Source organism: Phalacrocorax carbo, chromosome 4 (genome assembly GCF_963921805.1).
Source record: "Phalacrocorax carbo chromosome 4, bPhaCar2.1, whole genome shotgun sequence".
Lineage (NCBI taxonomy): Eukaryota > Metazoa > Chordata > Aves > Suliformes > Phalacrocoracidae > Phalacrocorax > Phalacrocorax carbo.
In genome coordinates, this window is record NC_087516.1 from 51,797,812 (window position 1) to 51,819,427 (window position 21,616).

At 40.3% G+C, this 21,616-nt stretch overlaps 1 protein-coding gene across 8 annotated transcripts in view; it reads left to right on the forward strand.

Moving 5' to 3' along the window:
- CCSER1 (coiled-coil serine rich protein 1) overlaps nucleotides 1-21,616 on the forward strand; it is a 733,964-nt gene that overhangs the window by 386,766 nt on the left and 325,582 nt on the right. For all 8 annotated transcript variants that reach the window (XM_064449956.1, XM_064449958.1, XM_064449955.1 and 5 more), the window contains exon 8: nucleotides 6,871-6,954. In XM_064449956.1, the coding sequence (XP_064306026.1) occupies nucleotides 6,871-6,954 (84 nt within the window). The remainder of the gene's footprint in view (nucleotides 1-6,870; nucleotides 6,955-21,616) is intronic.

Genomic DNA, 21,616 nt, shown 5'->3' on the forward strand with positions numbered 1-21,616 from the left:
AGCCTACATAGTCTTTCTGAGTGTTACCTTCATAGTAAAATATCAGTTTAATTCTAGTGTTCAAATAGATACCCTAAACAGTTCCAGTAAAATGTTTATTGACATATTCTATGTAATTGAAATTGGTTAGAACATGGTATAGAATTGCATACAGTTTTATGAAGCTTAATCACCCTTATTTATCATTGTAAGATCAGATCCTGTGCTCCCCAAACTCCATTTGATGTCACGATCAAGAAATATAGAGCTGTTCCTTCAGATATGCCATTTGAATGCTGTAGTTGCATTGAAGGAAGATGTACATAATATTGTCTGCTTCTGATATGACCATAGCTTCTAAAGCTGATTAAGGGTCTAATTGATTTGGTTTGTTTCTATGGGCAAGACACCCTGTAGTGAGACCCTGCCTGTGTTGAGTCAAGGTGGCTGTGGGAGATTTAATGGGTATTTCTGAAGCATGGACATGCCCTCGCCCTTGTGCTGGGCTTGAGCAACAGCAGTGTGACATGAGAAACAGGCAAGTTAAGTATGACCATTGCCTGCAGTCAGCGGCCGCTCTTTGGGAGCATTGTCAGGACTCCGGCCAAGAGTAACTGGACTGGCATGGCACCAATACAACAGATGAGCCAGGGAAGTGAAATCAATGTGCTTTCCTCATGTGAAGAATTGCAGCCAGCCAATTAATTTCTCTTTTGGTGTGATTGACAGGAGTTGATATGACAGATATAAATTGATACAATACGTATAGCTAGATCAAGCACAGAAAGGGAAAACAAAACATTGGAAAGTCATACTGTGCACATGTGGTATCATGGTGTAAATACATCAGGGGACCATCTCTCAAAGATCATAGGATCATAGAATGCTCTGAGTTGGAAGGGACCTGCAAGGATCATCGAGTCCCAGCTCCTGTCCCTGCATAGAACAGCCCCAAAATTCACACCATGTGTCTGAGAGCATCGTCCAGTGACTTCATTTTGACACCTGAAACCAATAATGCAGTCTCAGGTTCTCTGCCTCATGTTAAGATCTTAAGACTGTAATTAAAACAATAATAATAATAATGGTAACGAATAGAACTATTCATGGTCTGACAAAAAACCATTTCTGAAAACAGTCTGTAATACCCAGAGGGCTACTCACAAGAATAATCTCAAATATGTAGAAACTTTTCTGTTCAATGAAAGTGTGTGTGTCAACATGATACATGTTAACACAAGTGGGGTGTCAGTTTGGAGACAGATAATGGTGCTTCTCTACAAATTTCCAGTAAGATGCACAAAATTACTCCATGCTTTTCAGACACCAGGTGGTACAAAGTGAACCGTAAAAGACATTCATAACCCTGTACATAGTCTAGACTCCTACACTGCTGGTATAAAAATCCTGTACATGTTAAAAATCCCTGTATTTTCTCTGACAGTTCTAGATAGTTATTAAAAAAAAATCATTAATTTTGCTGTATGACTCTGCTGTGTAGCTGAAAGGGAACTTCAATCATTCTGGCATTTATGTAGCTTTCTGTACCTGATAGTCTTAAATTTCTTATTTTGGCTTGTTTCAGGATGATAGTTCTAAAGAAACTGCATCATAAATAATGGCTGATATTTTGCATCACCCTAAGTTGGTAAATAATCTGCTTAACATCGCAAATTCAGCACATTTATCAAATGAGTTTTATAATATTCTAATTTTATGGTACTATTTTGGCAGCAAATTCTGTTTACTATCAAAGTAAACTTATTTTCCACAATACTTGGTTAGTTCTGTTTATAGCACTTTGATTACAGTAAGCACAGTATGCCTATTTGTTCCAAAGCATGAAGAGGTATAAAGTAACTTTTCCAAATGGAAATGATTATGCTTTTTGGCACTTATGCATAACCTGCTGCAGCTGTCTTCACACACAGAGTACAATTTGTCATCTCGTGATCTGATCTGATGAGAAACAGATTTGCTATTATGTTTAGCATTTTCCCAGATGAACAGAATTAAACTGAAATAGGAAAATACTAGCGTTGAGACGTAACAATCGCTGTCATAGACTACAATTGAAAATAAGTAAGAGAGTGATAATTTGAAGAAGTGCAAAGATGATAATTTGAAGAACGTTCTGACCATAAACATGTACAATTGCAGATTCATAGTGAATACACAGCTAAATCCTGGACTTTTTTTACAATATCAGAGAATATAAGTGAGGAAAATATGATGGACACTTTACACATAGCTGCTTTTGCATTTTTAAGAAGTATACCTAGAATTACACTACAAACCTTTTTGATTACCTCATTTTAATATGAGAAAGCAGTTTGAAGCATTTTATTTACAGACCATGCTGTGTCTAACAGTTCTCGTTAAGAATAAGCTGTTAATTGACTTCTCTTTCTATCAAGTATTTACAGTGTCTTGGACAAGCCTGTTATCACAATGCTCAATGCAATGGAGAGCATAATTATTTTTTTAAAAAAATAATGTGATCATGAACAACATTCATAAAAATAAGTATATCATTATAATGTAATAGTGTATGTAATATGTATTACATATAATTTATTAAACTCAGCAAAATGGCCGGAATGATATAGTGTATACAGGTAGCTTATGAACATGGCCATAGAGAATATGACTCAGCTATTTGGAGTGTTGAATAATATTTTCATAGCATCCATGTTCTTAGTGGACTGATTTTACAGAACGTCGAGGAACCAGAGATCAACCAAAGATGTTGATTTAGTAACTAGAAATGGTAAATGTTACCTAGCAAAATTTGAAATCTATGGTCATTTAATCAATTCTGGTTGGCACCTGAACTCAGCTATACTTATATGCCAATCTATTATTCTCTTACACTCTATAAATATTATAAGGGCTGCAAAACCATGAGAAATACTTTGCATACATGATCATAACCAGCATTATAAATAAGCTTATTTTTCTAAACATATTAATACATGGATCAAGTAGCTATTGTAATGTGGGGATAGTGAAGAGCCTGTATCGTGCAGCCCCAACATTTTCAAAGTTATAATAAAAAGCCCTACTTTATTTTGGGAAAAGTTCCTTCCAGCTTTGTAATTACAATGTAGACTCACAATACCCTGATTGCATGCTCTGCTGAAGGCAGGCCATCCTTTTCAAGGCCCTTCCTTTTTGATGTCTGTAATTGTGACAATTCCTTAGAAGAGAATTCTGGTTTTCAGGTAGTTTATATTTTAATATAAATCCCTGTTGGACTGTGTCTCCTCTTCCTCATTCACCTTAAGAAGCTTTTCTGAACAAACTTCCTGGTCGTTCCATAGCAGCCTTGCACTGTACAACAGTCTCACAGTAAATAATGAAATATTTCAGGCCTTCTAAGGAGTAAAAGTGTTCTGTTTCTGAACTCACACTATCTGATATACATCGCTGTTTACCCCAGACTAATAAATAACCCAGCATTCCACCAGCTTTTCCTGCCCCTGTACCTTTCAATGGCATGCTACTTCTTTGGTATCCTCCACACAAGCCTTCAATGAAATACTTTGGCTGTTGCACAAGAATGTGGTTTTTTTGCTTGTTTGTTTGCCTTTTTTTTTTTTTTGAGGGTGTGGGTTTGGGGTATTGTTTGTTTTTTGAGCATTCTCTCCTTCCTTCCTGTTTAGGCAACAGGTAATCAGTTCTATAATATTTTTTTATTCTGTTAGTACTACATTCAGACAAATGTATGGGATATTGAAATTAACCAAGCCTTTCTGCGGTCGACTTTTTTTTTTATTCCTGTGCGGTATTTTCTTTCTTCTATTCATGTTTTCAGTTGGTATTATAGCAGAAATTTCCTCAAAATATAATAGAAACAGAAGAAACACCAAGCACCATTTGTCTTTTCCCTTTTGTCTTACATTTGCAGAACAAACGATGCCTGCACAGATACCATGCAGCAAAATGGGATTATAAAATCATAATTCTAGAATGTGTTCAATAAGAAAAAGAGCTCTCTGCTGCTTGCAAAGCCAGTGTGATGTAGAGTGGGTGGAATACAGCCTATGTTTGTTATGACTTCTTTTACTAAACAGTAACATAAAAACGTGGAAATTGCTAGCATTTCTCTTTTACTAGGCGTTTCTGGGTACCTCCTGCATACATGTTGATGTGCCTGCACAGCAATTTGCAGGGAAATCCTAAGGACAGTCCTTGATGAGGTGCTTGGGTGCAGATGAAGTCTTCTGTTTGGTGGCAATGATTGTATCACTTGCATTCTGCAGTTATGTTTACCTAACTGCTGCTAGCTTAGCCTAATACCAAAAGTTGTTTAAGCAAGGGATGGAAACAATAGTTATTCTTTTCTCTAGAGCTGGCAAATGTATGAAGGGCATGGGTCCAACCCTCACATCATAGTCTCAAGGATCCCAGCACCCTGGGTCTTCCCGAAATTGCAGGATGCGCTTTTACTAAGCTGCAATGGTCTGCATAGGAGCTGATTGTGTGGAGTATCGATTTACGAGAATCATGTCCCACTGGCATGTTAATCAGAGTTTCACTGATATGTGGCAAGACAAGTGAAAAATTGTCTTAGCCATAGATGTTTTTCTTCAAACTGTAATGACGTTTATGGTCTATATTCTGTGAGAAAATTGTTGCATGGAATATAGAAGTTAAGTGCCTGAAGAACTATGCTGCACGACAGAGGTCTGTGCCTTGTGTGGATGAGGAAGATCCAGCTGGGTGCATGATGGCTTTTTGCCAGGAGAGATGCACTGTGATTATTTTTTTTTTAAGTCTTTGGAAGCTTTGGGAGGCAAAACCTTTCTTCAAGCTCACACTTGTCCAAGGGAAGCCTGCATTGGCTCTTAGATGATACCTACTGCCAAAGATAATTTCAAAAATCTTTCCTGCTCTAGTTGCTATACACTATTACAGGCTTGATTGCTGTGTTTCCTTTGCATGCTTTTAAAAAGTTGTATTTGTAATAGTCTTGGTTACGGGACCTTGTCATTTCCCTTCTTCCACTGTGTATTCAGCTAACCTGTTTTTTTTTAATAAGTTACAAAGGGGGAAAATGAGCAGATAGCAACGATGTGAATCCATGCTGACAAAAAGAAATCAGAATAATGTAACTAGAAATTGAGGTATAATAGCTAATGCCACATTGGCTTTAAAACCATTCTCGTTTAAATAAAGAACTTGCTTTGATAAAATAATAGTGAAGTTCTTGATACTTTAAAATATATTTTTATAAGCAGGTATTTTTCCTAACCAAAAACTTTAAATAGGTACTAATAACATACTCTGTGTGCTGAGGGCTGTATTCTGCAATGTATTAGTATTTTATTTTCAGCTAGCATTCCTAAACAGTGATCTATTAGTAGATAGTAGGAGTGAAATGCTTCTATATCATACAGGAAAGAAAAATTCCTGTGAGTTTTTCCCTAAAGGAGATGGTACGAGTCCTGTTTTTTTTCTAAATTTGAATCTTTCATGAGATCTGTACAGAGCACTGAAGTATTGTGTAAGCAGGTTTATTGTCTGTCTGCCAGAAATGGGATATCTCTTTTTATTGTAGTTGTAAATATTTGTGGTTTTATATGTGTAGCATGTCTTGTTTCTTTTTCACATTCTGTTAGAGCAAATGATGAGCAATATAATTACTTTGAAAGGTAATTATTATAACTGCAGATTTAACTGAGAAAAAGGGACTTCACACTACTTTTTTTCTGTCTCATATTTGTATGTTCTTTTGGAGTTGCAAACACATTAGTCCTGACTGCGTTCAAGTTTATTACCCTGGTTATGCCCTTTTGAACTCCTGAGCTCTTCATGGTCTAAATAAATTCTGCACTTCTATCACTTGTTAGCTACAGGCCCAACTTTCTTATTTTTAAACTAAGTACAAAAGTATTATGCAAATATCACTATATTCCCAAAAGTTTTCTTGTTGTATGGCTTGGGTTTATTTGGGGAAAATATGATACTCCAAACCAGAAAATTTCCCAAACTTTGCAAATATGCCTCTGTACTAGAAGGATGTGAGGATACAACGCTTCATTTATAGGTGTATGACCAGCCAGCCAGCTGGAGGGTTAGTTGGTTGTGTGTGGTGAGTTTTATTTTTGGTGTTTTTTTTTTCCCCTTCAATGGTTCAGTCATTTCATTTGAGTTTCTCCTTTCAGATGTTTATCACAATAACACAAAAATATATGATTGACGTTTTATCTCTAAATAAGGTATTTAGGCTTATATGAACTCACAAAATTGCCTGGGGACAGCTTGCAGACTGCCTCATGGACCTGGGTTTGGCTACAGTTTTAGCTACTAGGTTCTTTATCATGCAAGTCAAATTGAGTTGTAGTCAATGATTATATCGCTAAGTGGTAACTATTTTCTTTCTTCCCCGCTGTTAATACCAGAACTGCTGCTGTTTTGGCTGATGTGGGACAAAAGATGTATGCATGGGAAGGGTGTTTTACTTTTCCTGTGAATGTTGTGCTTACTTCTTCATCCTCTCCAAGATCAAGAGATCCACAACAATGCTTCCAAATTGATATTTCTCTAATGTTGTTTTGTATGAGTAAAATTACATTTCATAGCTGTTCCTTAACTGAAAAGGAAAGACCCGATAGGATCTTCAGGAAAAAGGCTTAAAAGATTCAGAAAACAATGAAATGGACTTCTGTGCAGGGAGCTATTCACATTTCTATGTAATATCTTTGAATGCCTTAATTTGTTTATGCAGCAACTTAGAATATGTTATTGAAAATACCACACGACAAAGGAGAATTGAGTTTCATTACTTGAATGTAATTATCTCACACTATATGAATCAGCCTTTTCTTGTCAAGAGCAAAGTAAAAGCGTTAAGCCTATCGTAACATCTCTTTTGATGTTTTGTAGGATGGAATAAAAGATGAATGCTCAGTGCTGAAGCTCCAGCTGAAGGAGAGGGATGAACTCATAGCCCAGCTTCGTGAGGACCTGGTAAGTAGGAGAAGCAATTGCTTTTTTTAAGTTCATTTACCTGATAATGTCACTCATCAGACCAGAAACTAAAGAAATACAATTTCACACCCTCTACAGCACAGCTAGCCTAAGGCTATGTTAATCATTCAGACAAACACTGATAGCACTGACTTTGTATTTCTAGTGACTTGTCAGCCTCTGAAGTGGCTACTGTCTAGATGCACTGCTGGTAGAAGTTTCCCTTAAAAGATTGTGTTGACAGTTGTCTTGCAGTATCAAAGAGGCAGAGAAGTAGCCCAGCACTGTATGCATTTGCCAGAAAACTTGAAGGGCCATGCATGTGTCCTGATGAATTGTGACCACTTTTCCCGTGAGGTGCTTTTCACATCTACAAGATTGTTCAGTAGAAAATGAAATACTTTTTTCTTCATAATAGATGCCATTAAATAAAATAACAAATGTTCTTATGCTTGCTGAACCTTTCCTTCTGTTTTTTCCCTGAGGTAAAATATGTGATATAGCAATTAAAAAACCTAAAAACGTGAACTTTTACTGTCCTATTAAGACTGTACTAGCATAAATTTAAAATTCCATTTTTGATGGAGCATGATTAAGACACATGCATTCAATTTTCTTAATTAAAAGAGAGGGTTGTCTCCATCTCCTCTCTCACAGAGAACTCAAAGACTCTGCAGAGAAAGCATATAGTGTTGCCATATTCAGAAAGACTTCCATCACATACATTGCTTCCGTGGAAGCTGCAGATGTGCAGGTGTCGTGTCCCAACCTGAGAGGAGGAGGGAGAGTGACCAAGATCCTCTCAGACTAAATTAACTCTCTAAATTAAACTAATTTAATTAAACTAAATTAAATTAAGAAGAGGAAAAGAAAGGAGAGGGGGGAGAGAGAGAGAAAAGGGAGATATCACCACGCTTGGATCCAGCGCTGATGCAGACAGACATGATGATCCTCCAGTGGTGGGTGCGCACCAGTCTCTTTGTTGTAGTGTCTTTTGTAATCTGAGCCCCGCCTTCAGTTATGCCTCCTGTGGGCCTATATGTTTCTTGTTCCAAAAGTTCTGTGATCTGCGCAGGCACCATTGCGAGGGGTGGTTGCGACAGGTCTTTCAGGCAGTCATAAGCCCCTTCCTCCAACAGACTTAGTATGACCTCTGCAAGTTGCTATGTGAGGCACAGCAGAACCTGGGACTGCGCATCCCCCCACACCCTGTGTCCATCATTTTCCCCCCTGCAGTTCACTACATCCCACTTTACAACAATGTCTGAGACATCAACTCTTTCAGTCCCTCGCACCACCCTGTGGCTCAAACATCATCTATATAATCTTCCTGAGTGGTGATACTGACATAGAGGACAGAGGATAGAGAGGATAGAGAAAGTAGTGTTCATGAAATCATATGTTTCGCAATGTGTGTCATGCTTTTAGCTGGAATAGGGTTAATTTGCTTCACCGTAGCTGGTATAGTGCTGTGTTTTGGACTTAGTATGAGAATAATATTGATAACACACTGAGGTGTAGTTGTTGCTAAGTAGTGCTTGTACTAGTCAAGAACTTTTCCTGCCTCTCATGCTCTGCTGAGTGTACAAGAAGCTGGGAGGGCGCACACCAGGACAGCTGACCCAAAGTGACCAAAGGGATATTCCATATCATATGATGTCATGCCCAGTATATTAACTGGGGGGAATTGGCTTGGGGACCAGTGGTCTCGTTTGGTGGGTGGTGAGCAGTTGCATTGCTTGTTGTTTGGGGTTTTTTCCCCTCCTCCTGAGGTTTCACCCCCCCACTACCCCACTTTATTTTCTTTTTTGTTATATTATTATTACTACTACTGTTTTATTTTAGTTATTAAACTGTTCTTATCTCAACCCACGAGTTTTCTTACTTTGGCCCTTCCGATTCTCTTTCCAGTCCCACAGGGGTGGGGGGAGTGAGCGAGCGGCTGTGTGGTGCTTAGCTGCTGACTAGGGCTAAACCATGACACTATGCAGATTGTTAAAACCAAGAGCCCACAGCCTATCATTACAATAATATTCAAAAACCATTTTCCCCAACCAGTAAGTCCTAGTGTGTTGAGGAGGGAGCTAAGCCAGTATTTAGGGTCCCAACTGTCGAACCGGTCCGTCAGCTGCATGGCTTGGAAAGGTTGTCTGGTTTTTTTTCTGATGCTTCTTTCATTTTCTTCCATGCTTCTTCTGGAGTACTGGTAACATTGTGTATGGTGAGGCAGCACCTTCCATCAGTAAGATTCAACATTCCACATACACCTTGCTCTTTTCATAATAACATATCTAAAGCTAGTCTGTTTTGCAAAGTCACTTTAGAGACCTGCTAAATCTCTACATTTATTTCCCCAAAGGCATGCTCGATCCAGTTGCTCAGGATGTGTACTTGCCAGGTTAGATTTTCTAAGACAAATTCACGTCTTTTAAGGGTTACAAATGGGGTGAATATATTTTCTAACATTAGAGACGTAGTCATGCCTCAGGTATAATAACCAGGTATCCAGACTCCATGCACCGCTCACTTGGGTCACACCTTGGGCTCACTACTTTCTCGGTGCCTTCTGTTTTGATGAGTCCTTGAGAAGTCAAACACTCTGGAAGGACACGTTGTAGGGACTCCTATTCCACATCACAATCTGGCATGTCTTCTTACATTAAGATGAGAATATATTTTTCTCTTTGAATGCTCCCATAAAGTTCCAAGTGGGGCTGGGTCTAATGCTGTATTGCATTGATTATAGTAATCTCTGGGTACCCAAATACCCTGTAGGTCTCTATCCCATACTGTATGGTGTCCCAGGCCATGGGAGGTGGGAATACTGCACCTAATGGCAGTTCTTCCCATGTTCCACGTTCCATTGTATCTATTGTCTGAATTTTGAAAATCTCTGGAAGGCTGTCCCCAGTAAGCACACATATACTCTATATAGGTTTGAAGTTCAGGGAAGTACCCTGTCTCAGCAGGGTCTCCTGCACCTGTGATACAATTTAAGATTAATTCAGAGTATTCTGGGGAGGGAATTTCAACATTCTCCTCATCAACAGGATGATCAGAATCAGTATCTCCATACAACATATGATCGATAGACCAAGTCCACTCATATCTAGTTCTATTAATTTTACCATATTCTTGTCCTGGGTGGTCAGGGATTTGTATGCACCACGTAGGAGATGATCTAACTGTATAGGGATGATCAAAAGGTTCTGTCTCGGGGGTTGGGGGCCAAAAGGGGACTTGGATGCACGATATCCTATGGGGATTCTTACAGTGAGCTGAATGCAGTTAAACTAATGTGTAAGTATCCAGAAACAGAGCACAGGGTTGTTTGATTGTGCTTCGTAGATTTAATTTCTAGGCTAGAGAAGTATCTGATCCAGTGGGTGTTGGTTGACAGCTGGCTGAACATGAGCCAGCAGTGTGCCCAGGCGGCCAAGAAGGCCAACAGCATCCTGGCTTGTATCAGGAATAGGGTGGCCAGCAGGAGCAGGGAGGTGATCGTGCCCCTGTACTCGGCACTGGTGAGGCCACACCTCGAATACAGTGTTCAGTTTTGGGCCCCTCAGTACAAGAAGGTCATTGAGGTGCTGGAGCGTGTCCAAAGAAGGGCAACAAAGTTGGTGAAGGATCTAGAGAGCAAGTCTTGTGAGGAGAGGTTGAGGGAAAACTGGGGTTGTTTAGCCTGGAGACAAGGAGGTTGAGGGGAGACCTTATGTCTCTCTACAGCTACCTGAAAGGAGGTTGTAGCGAGGCGGGGGTTGGTCTCTTCTTCCTAGTAACAAGCGATAGGACAAGAGGAGATGACCTCAAGCTGTGCCAAGGGAAGTTTAGGTTGGATATTAGGAAAAAATTCTTCCCTGAAAGGGTTGTCAGGCATTGGAACAGGCTGCCCAGGGAGGTGGTGGAGTCTCCATCCCTGGAGGCATTTAAAAGAAGGGTAGATGTGGTGCTTGAGAATATGGTTTAGTGGTGGACTCGGCAGTGATAGGTTAGCGGTTGGACTCGATGATCTTTAGGGTCTTTTCCAACCTTAACGATTCTATGATTCTATGATTTACCTGACACATTGTGTACGTTCAAATCTTCAAGACAAGGAGATACCGGTAATAGGAATGGGGCCTCCAGTTCGGGAGTTACTGGCTCACTCGTTTTCCATCTATTACATGTCTTGTTCCAAAGGTCAGTCCAATTTGCTGGGGAAATTTGATCAAATGCATCCTGATTAATTCTCCAGCCCCCGTTAAAATAAAGAATGTTATTATATTGACTCTCAGATGGAGCTCTCACTCTGCCCCAGGTGCAATTGGCAGTACAAATCTTAACAATTGTGTTTAACTTACTTTCCAATAGCTGGGAAAAAATAAGATTAATAATAGCAAAGCCGATACCTTTTCCTGCAGATTTAGGCATTTGAACGCAAACTCCTTGGTCAGTATGATTCCAGATGTGTACGAACCCTTGAATCAGTTCCCAAGCTAAATTGGGGGATTAACTTCCTCTTCCCTCCCCAAGGAAGAGCGAAGGTGAAAAGGAGGACTCCCCGAAGCATCGTGCTCTGTTATAGCATACAAAAAACAATGCAGAGAATCAAACCAATGGTGCAAACAACCACCAAGGGCAGCAACATAAACATAGGGTTCATGAAAGGGTCTCCACAACGATCATTAAATATGTCAAAATATGTCATTCACTGAGGCCAACGCACAATTTGTAGAGTAAACATTGCTATAATGAAGAATTTGTTTGACAATCATACAGAAGGGAGCTCAGAAGATCTTGGAGAAGCTAATATTGAACAAAAGTGAGTTCAACATGATGGCACAATTTATCTAGTGTTGATTGAGTGATCCCTTCCGTGAGTATCAGTGGCTACCCAGGAATAGAGATTAAGTGGGATTTTTAGAGTTAAGGATATTTGTCCTACTGTTGGTATATCTACCAGAACATGTTGTCCTAGGTTGTGAAGTAGTTTTACTGGGTCTTCTGGTTCCCTTTTCTCTGAGAGGTGGGAGGGGGATCTGGGATAAATTGTGGTGAGCCTGGGACATCTGTTTGCCCACCAGTGACTATTCACTTTTGTTACAGCACTGGGTAGTTGCGCAGGCCATCTGGAATTGTGGGGTTTGAGGACATGTTTCAACAACCCATTTCTTCTTTCCACTATCCCATTCACTTGTGGGTAATAGGGGAATTGAAATGCCCACTGTATTCCCTTTACTTTTGCTCATACCTGAACCACCCCAGCAGTAAAGTGGCTGCCATTATCTGATTGGATTGATTGGGGTTTTGGTAGGTAACTAAACCATAGGTTCAACCCTTTTACGGTTTTGTCTCTAGTTGCTCTTGCAAAGGCCTTAGCCTGCGTAAGCCCCGATATCACCTCTACCCCGACAAGGATATATCGCTTCCTGTCTGACTTCCTAAAGGGTCCTTTATAATCAACCTGCTAAGTCTCCTGGAGCCTATTCCTGCTCCACAAGTGGAGGGGGGCTCTCAGGTGCGGCACTGACCACAACTAGAGATGACTCTTACACTGGTCTCAAGTGACAGGCTACCCCTACTGCTGGCCTCTTTGTAAAGGTCTTTAAATCCTGAATGACCATGTTTCATGTGTAACCATTCTAACGAATGTTTCTACTTTCCTCCTTCAGTTTCTACTGTCACTGTGGCTAAACAGGTTAGTGAGTCTACTTGGTTATTCCAAATGTGGGCTGGGTGATCTCCCTGTTGATGCACAGCAACCCGTCCCACTAAGAATGTCCCATTTAGAAACGTTCAAAATTTCCTTCCATTTTTCTCTTTACCACACAGGTACTTGATTAACTTCCCATTGATTTTGTTCCCAGAAAGGGAGCCATTCAGTATATCCTTTAAATACAACATATGAGCCTGTATAGATGAACACTGGGCTTTTGTTCTCAGCCTCTTTCTTTATCACACTCCAAACTGCTATCAGTTCCCCTACTTGAGCACTTCCCTCTCCTTCTGTTACAATTCGTTCCCCCGAATCAAGTTGTAAGGCTCCTGCCCAGCATTTCCATATCTTCCTCTCTCTTTTGGAGGATGCATCAGTAAAACATACATTATTTTTAAGGGGGGTTCAAATGGAGGAACAAGTTTTAGGTAAGAAGGAAATTCCGGTTGATTTCTGGATGTCTTTTGTATCTGCATTGTTTTAGGTGCTCTGTCTTTTGTTTTATGCGTGTGACAGTGGTGGTCTAGGTGTGCATACCACTTTTTCACAGTTTCCCATTGTGTAACTCCTGAAGGAGGTGGAGTTCCAGTCAATATCGGTTTCAGAACTTTAAAAGGCCCTTTTCTAAATAATTAGTAAATCAGCTTCTTGTAAGGCTAGATTTACTACAAAAGGGTTGTTTTCCCAAGCCAAATATCTTTTTTTCTGCATCCTTCAAACTTTGTGAATGGAACAGGATAGGGCAAGTTGGGCCGTCAGGTCTGCGTTGCCACATGTGTATTGATAGCCCATGAATTGCAAAACCCCATTCGGTATAGAGCAAGTTGGTCAGGTTTATTGGCCCTAGGGCCAGATATACTCCAGTCTCAAAGATCAGTAATTTTAGAGCTTCCTCGTGGACGGTGGTCCGCTCCCAAGACGCCCTTTTACAAGTCATATCATACAAGGGTTAGGCTATGATGGAAATATCTGGGTTGTGTTTTCTCTGACTAAGTCCATCCTCTGAATATTCACTGGGAAAGCACTTGGGATCATAGTAACTTCAGCTGCAGTTCCCTCTCCAGGCATCCAGCACTTAACTGGAGCTGTTAGCTGTGATTTAAAGTTTCCAAAAACATCTATAACCTAAATCTGTTTTCTGTCAGCAACTGTGCCATTGTGGTCAGTGACATCTGTCCAGAGAGCTGACATCTGAGCTCCTGTGTCTACTAGAAAGGTAACAGGAGTCTGAAAGGGGCCCAGAGGAAAAGTGATCAATAAATCTCCCTTTGCAGTTTCTGTGAGCCTTGTCAAGTAAACCTACCCGCCATCCCCCTGCTCACTTATTTGGAATGGCAGAGGGAGTTTCCAGACTCGAGTCTATCTAAAGTAATCAACTCAGTGGTCAGGGGAGTGGATGGGGTCACCTTCCTGTGTTCTTGGGGTCGGGCAAAGAGACCTTCAGGTTTTTTGAGGGGCAGGGTTTCTTTTATCTTGTCCCAACTTTTCACCAAACTTTCCAAATTAGGAGTGGGCAACCCATCTATCATCTCCTGGGGAACCCCTTTTCAAACGCCTTCTGTCCACAAAGCGTATCTTTTTTTATCAGGGGGTCATGTCGGTCTCGCCAGGGAGAGTTGGGGATTGTGCATAGGCATAGGTTGTTCCCCCCCACCCCCGTTCTCTTCCATCCTTATGAGATCCACTTTGGATTTGGTCTCTCCCTAGCTGTTAAAACCAATTCACCTCCCATAATTAATTAGCTCCTGTGTTACCTCCTCCCATGTTACCTCTGAGGGCCACCCCCCATGTCTGGGGCTAGGGTGTTCTCAACCGATCTTGTAGTTGTACTGCATATAATTTTAAAGCATCAGGTACTTCTCTTACAAAAGACTGAAATCTTTTGAGGTCAGCCACATATTGCGGGTGGGAGGGTTGTTGTGGAGCAAGTATTTAGTCATGCATTGACTAGAGGCATGTGGTTCTGTACACTCTCTAGGACGTGTCTTGCTGTAGGCATTTTAATCAACAAAGGGGTCCCCCTTCTCCATTGGATCTAATCCACCTGCCCAATACACAACTCTTTAGGTCTGGGATCAAGACTCTCGGTTGTCTCTTAAGGTTATAAAACCTCCCAGTCCCCAGTATCCTCTTGCTTCATCCTCATTCAGCAAGATACAGTCATCCCTGGTAAGGGATACCCTCCATACGTATTCAGTTTCCATCTCTCAGGGTTCCCCAGGAATATTTTTCTTGATTTTTAGCCAAATCGGTAGGGGAATAGGAACAATACGGGTGTTAACGTGCTGAGCTCCTCCTGGTCCGACAACTATAGTTTAGGTCTTAAACAGGGGTTGCACTCTGGCTTCTCCCTTTCCAGGAAAATACATTTCTTATACATGCTCTAAGTCTGTAAGAGGGTATAACAATGCCAGCTCTCTTCCTGCATCAAAGTTTACATCCATATTTTCTACACCAATTTGGGAATGGGTTTTGTCTAATTGCTCCCTTAATATTGTTTCCTGCTCTAAGCCTCCCGTTAGAGCGGTATGTAGTCTCTGGTTAGTCGCTTGCTCAGCAGCAAGCCGATGAGAGAGACTGCGTGTCTCATTTTCTAGCTGTTCCTGTAAAGTCTTCACTAAATCCCAAAGGGATTTATTGCCTCCTTTTCTGCTTGTTGGGTATCATGTTTATCCTGTTGTGCTGCCACCAAGGTGGCTCCTAAAACCCCACAGACCAAAACTTTTTTTTTTCCAAGCACCAGCATTTGTTCTTTAGCTAAGGTAGAAATTCTGTCTGTTACAGCTTGTGGATTGTACCAGTTATTATGGGCCCAGGTCATACAAGGGGGTGAAGTTTGTGCCTTATAGACCTCTAATTTCTCCAGGAGAGGGGTAGAATCTACAATCAGACTTCCCAGGAAGGCTGTAATGGACACACAATGATAGGGACCAGATCCCTTGTTAGTCCTCTGAGGACTGTCTCCCCTTATTCCTCTCAGAGAGGGGGCCACAGTAAAGGCTTAATTTTAATGATCACTTTAGTACCAACAAGGGGATCCTGCCCGTGACACCAATAAAATATGTCGTGTCCCAACCTGAGAAGAGGAGAATGACCAAGGTTCTAATGATCCTCTCAGACTAAATTAAGGGGATAAGACATCAATCAATCAATTAAACGTCTTATTTCAATGCAGAAGTAACTTGTACTTAAAAAGGCAACTCAAACCTGAAAACATGGAAAAGCGTTGACGGTGGGGGTTCTTACTGAGAATATTTGTAAAAGGAAAAGAAGAGGAAAAGAAAGGAGAGGGGGGAGAGAGAGAGAAAAGGGAGATATCACCACGCTTGGATCCAGCGCTGGTGCAGACAGACATGATGATCCTCCAGTGGTGGGTGCGCACCAGTCTCTTTGTTGTAGTGTCTTTTGTAATCTGAGCCCCGCCTTCAGTTATGCCTCCTGTGGGCCTATATGTTTCTTGTTCCAAAAGTTCTGTGATCTGCGCAGGCACCATTGCGAGGGGTGGTTGCGACAGGTCTTTCAGGCAGTCATAAGCCCCTTCCTCCAACAGACTTAGTATGACCTCTGCAAGTTGCTATGTGAGGCACAGCAGAACCTGGGACTGCGCATCCCCCCACACCCTGTGTCCATCATTTTCCCCCCTGCAGTTCACTACATCCCACTCTACAACAATGTCTGAGACATCAACTCTTTCAGTCCCTTTCAGCAGGCACCTTAGATTTTGTGTAGGCACACTTTTGGAGGTGAGGTTGTTTCCTTGATTAGACCTTAATTAGCTGATCTGGCTCAGGGGCTTTTTGTGCCTTTCTGTCTGATGCCTGGCAGCTAACTTAGAACTTGGACAGAAAGAATTCAAGTCCATCTATTACCGCATCTTTTATATACTAACCAAAACCACCAGTATATACCAGTATATGTTTACACCAGCATAAATAGGTAAGTGTCAAGTTGCATGGGGAAAATGTAATGCTGCTCAAGGTTGAAAGAGTTCTTTGCTATATTAGCGTCTGCAAAATAAATACAAGTCATCAGTATACTTTGTTTCATATTTGGCTATTTTAGGAAATGATATATTATGTAATTATTATCTAAAATTAAATGACAAAATGGGACACAGGGAACATCAAGCTTCTGCACGGTCGTGGAGCATTAATTTTATCAGTCTAGTTCAGAACATATGCTATTTAACTGGTCGACAATTTCGTCAGTGTAAAATTATCCTGTGTTGATACAGTGAGTTGTAGCTCCTTTGCTGTTACCTGTTGTCAAAGTTCATCTGTATATATGTCAATTGCAGAAAAATATCCCATAGGGAATTTAATTCTTGTACCTCATAACTGACAGAAAAGTACATCTTTCTAGGATCATGAAATAAGGATTTCCATATGAGTGGTAGTGTAAGTATCATGCATTTAATCCATGACTAACTGACTTCAGTTTTGATACTGTAGGACTTGTAAAAGAGAGTATGGGTAAGAGTCTTGAGACCACATTTAGTAATTTGAAATTAAGTTTTAAAGGACTCAGTGTATCCCATTTACTTCTATTGAACTAAATAAAGCTGTATTGAGAGATGGATATCACAGAAAATGGACTTAAGGTTATGAACCCTACTAAAACAAAAGTAGTAGTGGGTGCCTACAGCATTGGAAGAAAGGATTGATGTGCATGAGGTGTGTAATGATGATCAGTGTATTTGTTAATGTCTACTGTATATTGTCCAGCAGTACTATTTGTCTTTAAACAGTTGGGGGTTTTGTTTGTTTAAGGGTGTGGTGTTGCAAGAGCTGCCAGGATTTCTAGAGCAGCTGGAATTAAAGTGACAGACTAGTAAAAGACCTCAGTAAAAAACACTTGGAACTTGTGCCAAACTGAACATTTTGATGACCTTCTGGAAACAGTGACCATATTGCTTTTCCAGCATCCATGGGATCACTAAAGTCTGCTTACCAAGGGACCTCAGCAATCGAACAGGGACGCATGTATCCACTCAGCTTAGGCTTCTTTGAAGTTAGGTAGCTATGGAGCAGTTCTTTTCAACCACAGTTTTGACCTTAAGCATCTAAAAAGCCCCTGTTATATATACTTGTAGTGAGCCCCTGTTGTTTCCCTCATGCCTATAATGAGCCTGTATGAGGTTGAGGATGCAACTTGAAGTACTCTGAAGAGCAGCAGGGCTCCGTCTGGTCTGTCTGGCCACAACCTCTTGCACTGCACATCAGTGTCCTCTTCAAGGAGGTGCCCTGGGCCCTGCCACACCAGCACTGCTAAATACTGCATACCAAAATATACATCTGGGTTTCCACTCCCTGGTTTCCTCTGGGGCTTTTTGCAGGGCTCCAGGCCCTCGGGGGAAGGCCCTGCTGCAGCTTTGCTTGCCATCCTGCTGGCTAAGGAAGCCACTCCAGGTGCTGGGTGGTTGTTGCAATACCCTTTTTGGCGTTTCTCTGCCTTCCCAATGGAAGCTTCATGCAGTTTGCTCCTCATTGCTAAGGTGCTTTAAGGAACCGCATGCAGCAGTGGACTGTTCAGGGAAAGCAAGGTCTCTTTTTAGAGCTGTTAAAAATGAAGCAAATTTGAAATGATTGCTAGAAAATGCTGATAAAAATATTTTCTTCACGTACATAAAATCAAGCAAAAATTGATGCAAAACGTGCTTTAATATTCTGCAAATCCTACGGTTATTTATGTGTTTGTAAGACTAAATATTAGGAAAGTGAATGTTTACAAAAGATAAGTAGAACAGTAATATTTGGTTAATGAAAGTGTACACCTTTTCACTTAGCTAAAATATATTGCAGACATAGCACTTCACAGATGACTACCATTTTTATTCTTGTATCTCAGGGCAACCTATGTTCAGAACATTGTCATTCTGAATACGGAAATTTAACAGTTGTAAATACAACCTGCCTATCTTAAAATCTTGGCATCGTGATGTCGATTCAGAGATAGCACTTTAACATAAAAATCAATCTGAGTGGGAGTCAGTTTTGTACTTCTTGAGAGATGTATATGAAAGTCTACTTTCCTTGTGGTTTTCTGTTAAGTTGGATGCTTGCCTGTAGATTTGAAACACTTGGTTAATTAGTTCTTCTGCAGAGCTCTAACTAACTTAAAGTGAACTTCAGGTAAATTTTGGCTCTTCAGGAGATTTTGTTTGTTTCTTTTTTCTAGTTTTTCTAAAGTTTACTAGTAGTTTTTCCCTCTGCCTTTTCATCTTTTTAATTTTCAAATACTTTTTAAAAAGTATTTCTACCACATTTGAGACCATTAACAGAGCCAGGGTGGAAAACATTGACGGAGCGTGAGCTGACTTGCTCTAGGCTGATGAAGCTGCAGAGCAGCAGTTCCCTGCCTGAATTGCTATCTAGCTCTTGAAGGGAGAAAAGGGTGAATCTTTGAGGAATGAAGATAAGGGTTCAGTACTTGGCTACGAGACCCAGGTGCAAATGATAAAATGCAAGGAGCCCTCAGCTACTGCTGAGCAAAGAAAGAAGAACTTAGAAAAGTACTCCCTTGCCAATTTTTTTTTTGGTTTGTTCTCTTTTCAGCCATAAATTTGGATTGAATCCCATGGTCACCAGAAGGGTGTCTGTTGTCTCTGGAGGAATAAGTATAGGTGGAAAGAGCAGTAGAATCAATTCTTCTATTCTTTCGTTATCTCCTGAAAAATACCTGTTTCAGGAATTGGAGGAGAGTTTGGCTTCCAAGATGTCAGGCATCCGAAACTGCTCTAAAGTTCTTTGGAAATGGTGAACTTGAGCAGGAGCTTAAAATTTGGGTTTAAAACATCACTTTGTCTCAGTGCTCTACTCCTTCATGAAAATATCCTTTTATCCAGAAATATCAAAGAAACAAAGTGAGTCCATTCTGCAAGATTTGTTAAAAGGAGTCATTTGCTCGCTCTTGTTTTCTTCTTTTTCTCCCAAAAATTAAAAAAAAAAATAATTGAAAGCCTGAGTTTTCATTGGACACAGATGTTTGAAATCTCGGCTGTCTCCTACTGAGCTCTACCCTGAAATTGCATCTGTGTGTACCTTTTACAAATCAATCTTTTTCCACTACAGTGTGGGCACTTATGATGACTTTAAGCAGGAAATATTTTTATGGTATGGTGACAAAAATAAGAGTGCTGCTTGCAGTAACATTTATTCTACTGCTGTCATTGGTACAGCGGCATTAACGCTGAAAAATGAGTGTTAACAACATTGTCCTTTCAACCTTGATGTCCCTGTGTAACTTGAGTCATATGTGTTGTCCCATCAAAATGAAAAAATGTAGTGAGGTGGTTTGGGTGGATTTTGAGTGGAACTGGAGGCAAAATTAGGTCAGGAAATGAATCCTTCTTATAGCCCAGCTGTTAGAGGTATTTTTCTGCTGTGGATGTGGCTCTTTATCAAATGTTAGACTTGTTACATTTATGGAAGAGCTGGGTAAAGTGCTAGCTAAGTGAGCTTTACCTCAAGCTGTAGAAATTAATGCTTTAGGACTAGATATTCTAGAATTAGCTCAACAAAACATAATTGCTCTTTTTTTGTTTTATCTTTGCAAGTTGTAAACAAGTTCCACTTCCTTGCCCAAAACCCATGTTAAAATATTTGGAGGGTGTAGATGGGTTTGCGCTGTTCGGTGGGGTTTTCTTGTTGTTGGTTTTGGTGTTTTGGTTTGTTGTCCCCCCTCCCCCTCCCCCGTCAAATATAGTGTATTCCTGGAGGGTAGAATGACGACAAGCTTAGCTCTGTCCTGTAGGTTGATTTCAATAATGAGCAATTAGCCAATTGCTGCAGTTTTGAAGTATTGTGAAGATGAGTACTTGTTATCCCGCTTCGAAGCATAGCAGAAAGCCTGAGATGCACTTGAATCCTGCTGATGAACTGTGTATGAAAGGCATTTGGGTTAAGTACTAAAAATCACCTTGAAATGTCATTAGGCCAATATAGATGCCTTGAATTGTACAGTCCTATAATCACAACTTGTTTTGACAGTCTGAGTGAGATTTGAAAAAACAAATTAGTGCATTCATACTGAACACAAGTTTTTGAATTGTTAAGAAAAAAGTTTTCATTACTTCAGTCTTTTTTTCAAAATGTTAAAAAAGTCAACATTGAAATTTTAAAGAATGAGGCAATTCCTATTTGAAAATAATAATGTCCTTATATTTTAAAAAATAAATCATAATTTCTGGATTAATTTTTACACTGATTACCTGCTTGCCCTACATTCTGCTGGTTTCTAGTATTATTTTATGTTGGCTATTTTATGAGGGGATATTACAGACCCATAGATGATTTACATAAGACAGGCCGTTGTAAGTACTTTCAAATCCTCTTTCTTCCTCACATTTAGGAAACATTAGCAGAAAAGAAATAGATTAGGTGTACTTAAACATTATTAAAGTGTCAGGCTTCTTTCCCCGGTTTTTACAGGAGAATTAATTGCATGTATTCCAGAACAGGCTTATCTGAGCTGTAATTACTCTCTGAATCAGTTCCACAGGACAGACATGGAACGTGAAAGTGTCCATATCCTATTGCACACAATGGGGATTAGGCTTCAATTCCTTGTCTATACCAGTCCCTTGATGAGAAGCTGCCAGTCAGATACCATCTTTAATATTCCTTGGCACTTGTGGAGGTGATTCTGCATATGAGTTCAAGTCCCTATCACAACCTGTTGTCATATCATAGTGTTTGGCATAGATAAAGGATTATGTCATTGGCGTAGAGTAGTGTCTTCCTGGTCTCACTGTGATTCTGTTTCCGACTATTTCATAAAAGTAACACTGCAGAAATGAGCAAATCTGAAATACAAAATTTGTCCAAAGTTTGCCTTGAGATAAAGCACTGAGGCATACGCTCCTTTAAAAATAATGCACCGCATATGCCTGTCTCTGGCAGCAGTGTCACTTGTAGACTGCTGGCTTTTTATGTAGCGTTTTACTGACAGGTCTTTTAGTATAAG